The sequence below is a fragment of the Globicephala melas genome, chromosome 20 (genome assembly GCF_963455315.2).
Source record: "Globicephala melas chromosome 20, mGloMel1.2, whole genome shotgun sequence".
Taxonomy (NCBI): Eukaryota; Metazoa; Chordata; class Mammalia; order Artiodactyla; family Delphinidae; genus Globicephala; species Globicephala melas.
The window spans coordinates 37501865-37514576 of NC_083333.1; the positions used below are offsets into that span (position 1 = coordinate 37501865).

Here is a 12712-nt window from a genome sequence, read left to right on the forward strand (position 1 = left end):
CATTTCCACTGCTTATTCAAGTAACTGCTTCCTTTGTGGAAGTGGATTTTGAAAATCTTCACGTCATTGTATATATATATTTTTTTTTTTTTTTTTTTTGCGGTACGCGGGCCTCTCACTATTGTGGCCTCTCCGGTTGCGGAGCACAGGCTTCAGACACGCAGGCTCAGCGGCCATGGCTCACGGGTCCAGCCACTCCGCAGCATGTGGGATCTTCCCGGACCAGGGCACGAACCCGTGTCCCCTGCATCGGCAGGCGGACTCTCAACCACTGCGCCACCAGGGAAGCCCCATTGTATATTTTTGATGTGCTTTCTTGACAGCCTAAAGGAATTATGGTTCTCATGCAGACTAGAGTTTCTATGACATTCTTATTGATGTTATATTGAATAGATTCTGTAATTTCACAGATCTGTATTATATATAAGTTCCACGGATATGCATTTTATCTTTCAAGCTTCATGGTAATATTTTGTGGGTTATTTATTTTATGACATCTGAGTCAATTTAATTCAAAACACATTAAATTGAGCATTTCCCACATACAAAAACAGAGTTACAGAGTTAAAAATCTAGTATTTATGTATTATGTAGTTTGTCTTGCTAAATTTGTAAGTCGCAGTCATTGCAAAGGTGTTTTTTAGGTATTTAAATTAGTTCAGCCATGAAAGTACATACTGTTCATAATTTAAGAGCTTCAAATAATTTTTAAAAACCATCTTCTATCCCCCCATTTTCTCTGAGTTTTTTAGGAAAAGAATCAATAATTTACTTATTCAGCCATTTATTGAGTACATATTATGTACTAGGCATTAGGCTGGGTGTCTGCAATTGAGGATTGATGAGACAGTACCTGCCCTTGAATAGTTTATAGTCTTAAGAGAAAAGAAAGTATATAAACAAATATTTGCAATTTAAACTTTGGAGAAGAGGAAGGAAGCTCCTTCTTTGAGAACTGATGCTGAGGTTGAGAAAAGAGATGCCTGCAGATAAATTTGTAGATAAAGAAGCAGGGATGTGAAGGGGGGTTGGAGATGTAATTAAGATTACTAATAACCTCATCAAAAGATAGGGAGATTAACCTGAAATATCTGGGTGGGCCCAACATAATCACATAAGGTAGTTTAAGGCAGAAGAGGCAGAGAGATGTGTCAGAAAGAGAAGCTGAAGAGAACTGAAGCATAAGAGAAACTCAGTCACTTGCTGGAGGGGGAACACATGGAAAGTGTCAAAAGGAAAGTAGGCAGCCTCTAGGAGAAAAGATCAACCTGACCCCTAGCTGACAGCCAGCAAAGAAAGAGGGATCTCAGTCTTACAGTCACAAGAAAATAGATTCTGTCAACAACCCACGTAAACTTGGAAGTGGATTCTTCCCAGAGCCCCATTGGCCCACACCTTGATTTCAGTCTTATGAAAAATGGAGCAGAGCCACCCAAACCCACCCAAACTGCTGACTTAAAGAACTGTGAAATAATAAATTTGCAGTGTTTAAAAAAAGAGGGGGGCCAAAAAGAGAAAAAAAGAAGCAGGGAGCTGAAGGGAGTTCATACCTGATAGTCTTTTTTTTTTTTTTTTTTTAATATGAAAAGTAGGAAACTAGATCATCTCTAAGAATTAATGGCATGGGTAGTGCTTGAGAAGAGAACAGTGAAGTCTGGATAATAACTAAGGAGATATGGGAGATGAACAGAAACAGGTAAGGGGTGGCATGCAATATTGAGAAAGCAGTGAGAGTAGAACTGAAATCAGATAGCATGAGACTGTTAGGATATCAGTCAGCACAGTGGTGTAATTTTCTCTGGTCATGCTCTGGCCAATGTTTAGGTGCAGTAAAGCCATATTGTGTTCAGGGTTCATAGGGTAGGTATAACAGAAGTATAAGAATGCTGAGGAGGTGAGAGTCTTTGAAAGAAAGCATGGCTTAATATGGAAGGAAGTGTGGTTAGAAGGAAGCTGATAAACTTGGAGAAGGTTGAGACTGGAGAGATGTGTCTAAGGGCTGGTACTTTGTAGGTACTTAGCAAGTCTTCATTTTATCCTTCCTGGCTCTCCCCTCCTTGTGCCTGTTTCACTCCCTCCACCACCACCTGCCTCTTTAATGGTTTATACAAATAGTTTCAAATCAAGATAGTAGCAGTTGGTTTGGAGAGGAAGGCTAGGAGCCAGGTTCCAAAGTCCTCATCAGATGTGTCCCAGTGGCTTGGATGCTGACAGTGCCTGGTGGTGTTGGCCTCTAGGAGAAGCTCAAGGCTTATCCCCTTATCTCCTTACCCCTCATGCCCCAAGGGTGGGACAAGGGCAAAGACATTTTATGGGCCACAGTTCTTTTTTTTAATTTAATTTATTTATTTTTGGCTGCATTGGGTCTTTGTTGCTGCACTCGGGCCTTCTCTAGTTGCAGTGAGTGGGGGCTACTCTTCATTGTGGTGCCCGGGCTTCCCATTGCGGTGGCTTCTCTTGTTGCAGAGCACGGGCTCTAGGCACGTGGACTTCAATAGTTGTGGCACACAGGCTCAGTAGTTGTGGCACACGGGCGTAGTTGCTCCACAGCATGTGGGATCTTCCTGGCCCAGGGATCGAACCCGTGTCCCCTGCACTGGCAGGCGGATTCTTAACCACTGAGCCACCAGGGAAGTCCCTGGGCCACAGTTCTTAGGACAGGAATTTACTCTGTGATGAGAAGGGTTAAGAATCTAAGCCTTTAAGGGTTTCCACTAAGTTCCCCCTGTCTCTACAAGTCTAACCAGAAGCACAGATCTCATTACTTTTAAGGATTTAAAAGGGAGTCTTTTTTTGAAACAAAGATAGAAGCAATGGCTGTACTGGCAACCCAAAATATCTTCCTTCTCAGAATCTAAAATTTCTAGTAGAGTTGGTTGAATCTTGTGGTTTCCTTTATTGAGTCATTTGATGTATTGTCGTAATTTTTCTTAAAGATATAATTTTTTAAGGCTTTTGTTCCAAATGAGGACATTTTCCATAAAAATACACTGTATCCCATTTCCAGAAATTTTCTTGTTCACCTGTAGTTTTGAGTGTAACGCTTGAAATCTAAGAATTCATTATTTCACAGAGTGCTTTTTTGGTGTAGTATAAAGAAAAAAACGCATAAGTAAAGAGTCATGCATCTTAAGTGTGAAACTTAAATAGGTGAGAATTCCTAGAGTGAGTAAACAGAAACCAAATTTCATCTTAATCTTAAGAAATGGAGTAAATGCTTGTGTAGAGTGGGCTAAAGAAATCCCAGGGAGTCTAAATCATTAGTCTTGCTATTTTGCTATCGTTAATGATACCTTTAAGGCATTTAGCAATGGTTGCCTAGAAAAGAATTGAATACTATTCTCGTAAAGCTTCAGTTTCATTTTCATCCTGGTGGCTCTGAGAAAACACGTTTCTCACTTGGCATAGTCACGTGAAATAGGGCATTCGACTTCATCCACAAAGTCTGTAACATCCATCTGGATCCTATGGATTGCTCTATACCCACCCAACTCAGACATGTCTGCCCTTTCTTCAAGTGCTTGTATTGACAGGTAGACCTGTAATTTCTTTGACTAAGATACAGTTTCCGTAGCCTGTCGTATCATAATAGATCTGTGTTGGGTTAAACTTGCCTAAAAACAGATCTTTTTTCCCCCTGGCTTTAAAGTAAAGGATAATGAAAAAGAAGTAATATTTCCTAATTAGGTATTTAGGTCAAAGAGACATTTTCAGAGTTAAAAGTATTCGTTCTCAATGATAATTCAAATATACTTTTCCAAAGACCTTTAATTGGCAGCTTTCCCCCTCAACTTTTGGTATTGGTGTAGGAATTGTTTGTGGATTTTCTATTTTAAAAAGATCTTCAGTTCATTCTTGTTCTGTTCATAGCACCTAGGTATTAATATATATTAATGCTATTGCTGTATTCTTCCTGACATTCATGTGAAGAAGAAAGAAAACTTTGATGTCTTACTTGGATTTTAGTTAGTTGATGTAAGACTGTTTTCTTTTCCTTTTTAGGTTGCAAACATGTTAAAGGCATCCTGTTATATGGGCCTCCAGGTTGTGGTAAGACTCTCTTGGCTCGACAGATTGGCAAGATGTTGAATGCAAGAGAGCCTAAAGTGGTCAATGGGCCGGAAATCCTCAACAAATATGTGGGAGAATCAGAGGCTAACATTCGTAAACTCTTTGCTGATGCTGAAGAGGAGCAAAGGAGGGTAATGTTAACATAAGTACAATTTAGTGAAAGTTTGTTATCACTTATATGATGATTGAAACCCAGAGATATGGTGGAAGACTTGTTGCTGTGATTTATAGTTTGAAGAAATTGCAGATAAAATTTATTTTGAACCGAGTTATGTCACTGAACTGGGATTATGGGAGATTTACATGTTGTGAGCAGATGTCAATATCCACATGTTCATAATACAAAGATAGATGATTATATGAGCCAAAGGTTTTGCAAAACAGATCATGAATATGTATTTAAGTGACACTTTTATTCCACATTACTTCCAGAGACTTGAACTCATTTATCCTAAAAGAGAGAAATTAAATCCATAAAGAGACTTGTAGAATTAAGTATGTGTAAGGTTCATGTGCAGAAAGCTAGTTTACTTACCACTGACTTAACTCAGCTGTAGTGACAGGTATAAGTTGTTAGGTCTCAAAGGAGAACTTGATTGGGGTCTTAGAAAAAAATAAAATTAACTAAAAATCAAGCCAGAGTTTACTAATTGTGATGGTTAATTTTGTGCTAATTTGCCTGGGCCTCAGGGTGCCCGGACATCGGTTAAACATTATTCTGTGTGGGTTGTGTTTACCATTTGATTCTGTAGACTGTCCCTAATATGCCATCCAATCCGTTGAAGGCCTGAATAGAACAAAAAGGCTTACCTTCCCTTGAGTAAGAGGGAATTTCCTACTGCCTGACCTGGAATATCAGTTTTTTCCTGCCTTCAGACTCAAACTGAAACACCTCTTCCTGGCTGTCAAGCTTGTAGGCCTTTGGACTGGAACTACACCATCAGCTCTCTGTGTCTCCAGTTTGCCAGCTGCAGAACTTGGGACTTGTCAGCCTACATAATTATGTTAGCCAGCTCCTTACATTTAATCTCTAGATAGATAGATGGGTAGATAGATTTTATATATATATATTCTTTTTTTTTTTCAGGTACCAATAGAATAGATAGACTAGATCTATAGATCTATTGATTCTGTTTCTCTGGAAAACTTTGACTAATATACTAGTATTAATATATTTGTTTCATTAAAGGAAAGTTTAAAAACAGTATTGTGGGATTTCTGGTTCTGACAATACAGTAGACTAGGTAACCTGAAAATCTTCCTTCTACAAAAATCTTCAAAAGCTGGATAAAATATAATCCAGCTAAAATAATTTCAAATGCACAATTGAGCTCTCAGGAAAGAAAAGGAAGTCTTCAGAAATCAAAAGAAAACTGAAAACTAGAGTAGTAAAGATAATGAGCTGCAGCTTTTGGTTCTGGTAATGTGTGCATTTGGGTTTTATCATCCAATAGGGGACATAAAATGAGTCCTTGAACTTACTTAAGGTGTGGCCTAGGAACTGGAACCTTCAAAGCAGCTCTGTCATCAATGAAAAGCATGACTAGAAAATATTTCCCTACCAGCACAGAGAAATAACAAAACCTTTTAACTATTTGCCTGGGTTCTAGAGTGGGAGATGAGGAATCTGCCATGGGAATTCTAACCCATGGATCTTTAACTCATGTTTAGGATTTGAAAACACACACACACAAACACCCCACTATGTAGTCTGGGGCCCCAAAATTGAGAAATTAATTTTAAAATGAATCCTGGGCCAATGTTAACACATAGGGTTGTTAGATATAAGCACACCCCAAGGGATACTCCAACAAAGCCAGGCCACAAGAGATTCTCACAGGGGAAGCTAAAATAGCTCCAATAAATGGAAAATGTCATCATCAGAATTTTAAACTCAGCAACTAGGTTAAACATAAGCAGTAGTTTCAGCTGAGGAGAGAAGTGATGAACAGTAGAATAGATCTAAAGAAATCACCCAGAATGTAGCACAGAGAGATAGAGAGATGGAAAATATGAAAGAGAAGTTGAGATAACAGAGTTAAAATGAGAAGTCCAAATAGAAAGAATAGTGTAGAGGCAATATTCAAAGATAGAATGGCTGAGAATGTTCTAGAATTAATAAACATAAATACTTAGATTCATGTAGCACCATGAGCCCAAATGGGATAAGTAGAAATTTATGTCTAGATGCATTGTAGTAAAACTGGAGAATGCCAAAGAAAAAAAGAGAAATGTCTTAGTATCAACAAAAAAGAAATGATGATGACATCCAAAGGAATATCCATTATGTTGACAGTAAACTTTTTAACAACAGCAAGAGAGACCAGAAAAGAGTGGAAGAATATCTTCACAGAGCTAAGTAAAAATAACTGTCAACTTAAAATTTTATACCCAGCTTAATTCTCATTCAGGAATAAGATGAAATGAAGATATTTTTTCAGACAAAGTCTAATAGAATTAACTAGTCACAGAAGCTTGTTGGAAGAATGTGAAGCAGGATATATTTGAGAATGAAGAAAATTGAACCCAGAAGGAAAGCAGTGGATGCGAGAAACAATGGTGAGCAATGAAATTGGTAAAAATGTAGATAAAATCTGGAACTTCTACTTCTAGTTGTGGCAGATTAGGTAGTCTGAATCATGCCTGCCGCTGAAGACTACTGGAAAAGCTCAACAAAATGTTTAATTTTTTTTTTTTTTTTAATGTGCTTGGAGGTATCAGAGAGCTTACAAGATCTAGGGGGAGAATGGAGGCCCAGAAAAAAAGGTCCCAGTTTATGGGGGTCACTGTTCCTCTGGAGAAATTAGCCATTTCTGGAGGGAGCTGCTAAACAGCTATGCAGCCCTCTTGACGGGCTAGTGGGTATAAGGGGGACAGAGATTAGAGCCTATGGCCCACAAAGAGGGGACGTCTGATGAACATGCCTCATTTTGAGTTGGGACTCTGAAGGGCTACACCATAGGAGCAAGCGTTAACCAGAAGCAGACATGCTGTTACAGAGGCTACAGATCAGCTTTGAGTCATGTCATTCTCTAAAATTAGGCTGAGGGTTCCTAAACCACTAGTGCCCCCAGACATTTGGCAGAATTGTAGATCCTTCCTGCTGGAAGGTAGTATCATGCAAGGCCATAAACTATTTCTATAGTTTGCAAATGCAGTGCCTGGCTTATAATCAAAAGCAATCAGATACACAAAGACATAAACAACATGAAGAAAGAGAAACAAAAGATGATAGAAATTGGGCCTCAAGATACTGGAATTCTCAGATACAGACTTTTAAAATAAGTATACTTATTACATTCAAAGAGAAACAAGATTGAAAATTTTGGCAGAGCACTAGAAACTGTTAAAAAAAATCAAATGGAAATTCTGGGAATGAGAAATTCAGTAAATTAACTCAAGTTTAAACAACAGATTAGACACATCTAAAGAGAGAATTAGTGAACTGAAAGATGTTAGACAAAAATAACTACAGACAAAGGATGAAAGGAATGAAGAGAGAGAAATACCACAAGAAAGTCTAGTGCACAATTTAAATTTCCAGAAAGTCAGGAGAAAGACGATGGGGCAAAAGCAGTATTTGAAGAGAAAAGGGTTTAGAACTTTCTAAAATGGGTGAAGAACATCAGTCCATGGATTCTAGCAGTGATATAAACCTCAAGCAAAAGAAATACTGAAGAATTCTACACTTATAATCATTGTTAAATGGCTGAAAATAAAAAAAGGAGAGAGAGAGAAATCTTAAAAGCAGCTAGAGGAAAAAAAAGGATTACCTTCCAATAAACAGCAATTAGCTGGCAGCTGTCTTCTCAACAGAAATGACAAAAATCAGAAATCAGTTGAATGTCATTTTTTAAGAGAATAGCTGTCAACTTAGAATTTACATTGTCATGTAAATATACAATAAAGTACTGTATTGTAATAAAAATAGACTGGCTGTACACAGTTGTGAATCTAACAAATAAATGTTGAGCAAAAGAAAACACAAGAAAGGATCATATATACTATTTGATTCCATTTATATACAGCTCAACTAAAGTACAGTGTTTAATGATGCATGCTTCTAAGTTGGTAAAACTATAAAGGAAAGTGAGAAATAATTACCTTAAAAATCAGATTGTGGTTGCCTTTGGGGCATGGAGGGGAGGGATGTTGGGGAAGGGTGGTGAGGAGGCACTGCCAGGATGCTGGCACTCTTCTGTGTCTTGTTATGGTTACATGGATGTTCATTTTGTGACAGTTCCTTCAGACATACATTCACATTTGTGGAACTTTCCCTCTATGTATGTCATATTCCACAATAAAAACGTTTAAAAGAGGTTAAATTTAAGAAGGATTCACTGTACAAAATAATAATGATGATCAATATATCTTTTTAAGGATAGAACTAAAATATGGAACAAAACGTGGGAAGTGGGTTGAATCCATGTAAGATCCTTGTATTATTTGGGAAGAAGTTAGACATATTAATTAACATAAAACTTCAGTAAATGTTTATGTGAAAATTGTTTATAGTTCTCAAGCTTTTCCAAGGCATGAGGGAGGAGTGGGGGAAGGAATAAAGAAAACTCAAATACTTTAGAAGGCAAGAAAGGAATAACAAGACTCGAAGAAAATGTGAAGATACCGAAAACGTAACTTTTAAAAAGATTTCACTTAGAATAGCATTCAGAATGATAAGATAACTAGGATTAAATCTAACAGGAACGTTAAAGGAGAAAATTATAAACATTTTTGAAAATCTTTTTTCAAGAGCTAATAAATGGTAAGATAGAACATTTTCACATGGGAATCCTGACATTATCATAAAAATGACAGTTCTGCCCATATTAATCTGTAAGTTCAGTGCTTTTCCAGTCAAGTCTAACAGGACTTTTTTGGAATTTGACTTTTTTTTTTTTGGATGCTTGAAGAGTCATGAAAATTTTGGAGAATAATGAAAAGTTACTTATTCAGATAGCAAGACTTACTGGAAACCTATAGTAATTGAAACAATTTTATATATTCATGAAAAAACAGACCATGGAAATAGAGGAACACAGGAAGAACTTGTTACGTGAAAAGTGGCAATACAAATCAGAGGGGAAATGATATACTGTTCCAAGATGGGACTGAGATCATTGGCTCTCTGTTTGGAAAAAGATAAAATGCAGTCCCTGTCTCACTTCATACAGAATTACAAAATAGATTTGCAAAAAACAAAACTAAAACTTAAGAGAAAATTTTTAGAAGAAAACTAGGGAAAGGCATTAAGAATTGAGGCTAGGGAAGAATTTCTTAATAAGATATAGAAATTAAATCCATAAAAGAAAAAAAAGTTTATTTGGCTACATTAATATAAAGAAAATTCTCTCTGACAAATTACACTGGATACAAATGTCTCAAACTAGAAGAGATATTTGCAACCCATATAATCCACAAAAAATTGGTATTCCTCTATAATAAATTCTCTGTAATAACTCCTGTATAATAAGTAAGAAAAAGACAAACACCACAATTTTTTTAAAAAACTGGCAAAGGATATGAATAGGCAATTTCTCAGAGGAAGAACCCAACTGACGATAAGCAGATGAAACAATGCTCAGGAAAATGCATAATAAAAGAGAAATCACCTTATAAACAACCTGATAAAATTTACAAAGACCAATAATGCCAGAAGTTGATGAGGTTATGGAGAAACAGGGCTTCATATACATTACTAGTCATAGTATAAATTAGAAAAATAGTAATATTGTGCAGATTAATTTGACATCTTACAAAAATGAAGATGCACAAACCTCATGACCCATGAGTTCTACTTCAACCCTACTTCAAGTTCTACTTCAAGTTCTACCCTAGAGAAATACTCTTGCACTTGTGCACCAAATGACATGTACCAGAATGTTGATTGCCGCACTATATGCAATGGGGGGAAAGCTAGAAACATCTTGATTCTTCTCAGTAGGAAATGGAATATCATCTTAGACATTAAAATAAATAACAGACTTACATGGATCAATATGCATAACACCCAGAAACATAATATATATTTTTTAATCTAGTAAGCTTTATTAAATCTAATTTATCCTGTCATTTCCTACTTTTTATTTTTGTTGATGGTAAAAATAAATTTTAAACATTGCCTTTATAACAACCCTTCTGCTGCTTCAAATCTACTTGTTGGGTGCTTAATCATTTCAGTTTTACACAAGGTGGTTTTCTCCCCTGCTTCCCTATATCCCATTAAGTTCTTGTTCATATTCAGATCTCTAGCCATCTCAGCTCCATTGCATCCTGGTATATTATTGCAAGTCTAATAACTGATCTCAACTCTTCAGACAGTCCCAGAACCAATTCAGTTTTACAATTCGTTCCTAATACTACAATATTTTTTGTTTCAGATATCTTTTTACCTCTCAGAATACCAAGAAAAATAGTCATTACCATTTACTATCTGGGTTGAAAGAACTTCTTTTTAAAAATTGTTTTTAAGTTGATTACAGATCACTTACAAACAAAAATAAAGGGAAGCAGAGACTATTAAAATATTTAATAGAGCTTAAATATAGCAAACCAAATTTTTATTCCATATTTTCCTGGGTTTGAAGATATCTACTGATTGATCGATAGATATATACCCAAAATGCGCAGGAGCCTCTGTATGTAACTAATTGTTCATCAGTTGTCATGCGTGAAGTTGTACACTGATTCTACATTTCAAATACATCTCTCATAGATTATAGCTTATCATTACTTCTTGTTCTTCTACTTGCGTCGTCAAGACAATACTTGAAGAGTTTTTAAAAAAATCTTTGGCTTATAATTTTGTTGAAGACGGGATGGACACCAGGCACTCCATAATTGCAAAATATTTTTATTTTTAGATTTGTATACACCTTTTAGAATGGCCAATCTAATTTTTTTTTTTTGCGGTACGCGGGCCTCTCACCACTGTGGCCTCTCCCGTTGCGGAGAACAGGCTCCAGACGTGCAGGCCCAGCGGCCATGGCCCACGGGCCCAGCCGCTCCGCGGCATGTGGGATCCTCCCGGACTGGGGCACGAACCCGCGTCCCCTGCATGTGCAGGCGGACTCTCAACCACTGTGCCACCAGGGAAGCCCCAATCTAATTTTTTTAAAGTATCATTTTAACTTTATTTATTTATGGCTGCATTGGGTCTTCGTTACTGCATGTGGGCTTTCTCTAGTTGTGGCGAGCACGGGCTACTTTTCCTTGCAGTGCGTGGGCTTCTCATTGCAGTGGCTTCTCTTGTTGTGAAGCCCGGGCTATAGGCTCATGGGCTTCAGTGGTTGCGGCTTGCGGGCTCTAGAGTGCAGGCTGAGTAGTTGTGGCGCATGGGCTTATTTGCTCCACAGCATGTGGGATCTTCCCACATGAGTAATGATGACATAATTTCTAGAATTTTGAAATAGTATAATATATCTTAGATTTATGAAAAGATCCAGTGGACCCATACAGTAATTGCAAGATAGAGTGAGGTTTTTTTTCTGTTTTTAAAAAAATATATTTTCCATTTTGTTCCTGTGGAATACTTCTAGAAAAAACGTAGTCATGAGATATCAATCTTTATAAATAGTTAAAACTGCTTAACAGTGAAAATTAAAAACTGAAATTGTTTTTCAAGTGGACCCTAATGGTATACTGAGGATTAAATTATTAGGTGCAGGTGAGAAGCATTTTATAAAATTTGTTGTGATAGTTTCCACATGGCTGCATAGGTATCTTTGGTGCTGTTTTTAAACTTGCAGACAGTTTAAGTATGACACTATTAATAATAAAACTGAGTTGGCAAAGAATTTCTAGGTAGATATTAATCATAGGCAGCTTTTTCTGATATACTTTTCTCAATCCTTGCATCCAGAAAGGCTTGGTATATTCGGTTAATGACCCCATGGAGAGTATATATATGTTACATAATAAAGAAAAGCATCACCTCTGTGATTCTGGACAGTCCAGGCTGACAAAGATGAACACTTGCATATAGGTCAAACTAGCTAAATATAGAACAGCCATTTTCCAAGGCTGTTGCCAGGGGCTCAACAGCATCAGCTCTGTTTCTATGGGGGAAGACTTTGCAAATGGTAAGAACAGAGCTAGAAGTCAGTGAGTTGAAGAGAATTGCATTGTGGAACTTTAAACTCTTTGGTAAAGGGTTTATTGATAATTCAGCTATATTAATCTGTGAACATTAATCTTGACATCTTCCTTACCTGATTCTTAATTTATTGCAGTAAGAACTTGCCTTTATTTAAGTAACACACCTGTAGAAATTGATGTTATCATACTCAGTAGGTTGGCGGAAGGGACCTGATGACAAGTCGTAAGATTAGCAAGGTTCTGAAAAGGTCAGAATTGTACTGAATTATGGTTAGGGAAGATTGCTCCTGTGATCATTAAATCAAGCACAGTATCCTTATTGTCTCTGGCTTCCCTTCCACATAGATGATTTTTGAGGTTCGACTGAGAAGGAAGTCATGATTCCAGTGGTAACGTAAGGCACATTGATAGCAAAATTCATACATTATAACAGCTTTTTGTTTTATGCTGTATTGACAGACAACTTTGAATAAAAATGTTTTCTAAAAATAATGTAGAATCTCACAGCTTCTTAGTCACAAACAGGAGTGTCCTAGTTTTTCTT

General features: G+C 37.0%; 1 protein-coding gene across 2 annotated transcripts in view; it reads left to right on the forward strand.

Moving 5' to 3' along the window:
* NSF (N-ethylmaleimide sensitive factor, vesicle fusing ATPase) overlaps positions 1–12712 on the forward strand; it is a 156681-nt gene that overhangs the window by 82382 nt on the left and 61587 nt on the right. For both annotated transcript variants that reach the window (XM_030850057.2, XM_030850055.2), the window contains exon 9: positions 4003–4202. In XM_030850057.2, the coding sequence (XP_030705917.1) occupies positions 4003–4202 (200 nt within the window). The remainder of the gene's footprint in view (positions 1–4002; positions 4203–12712) is intronic.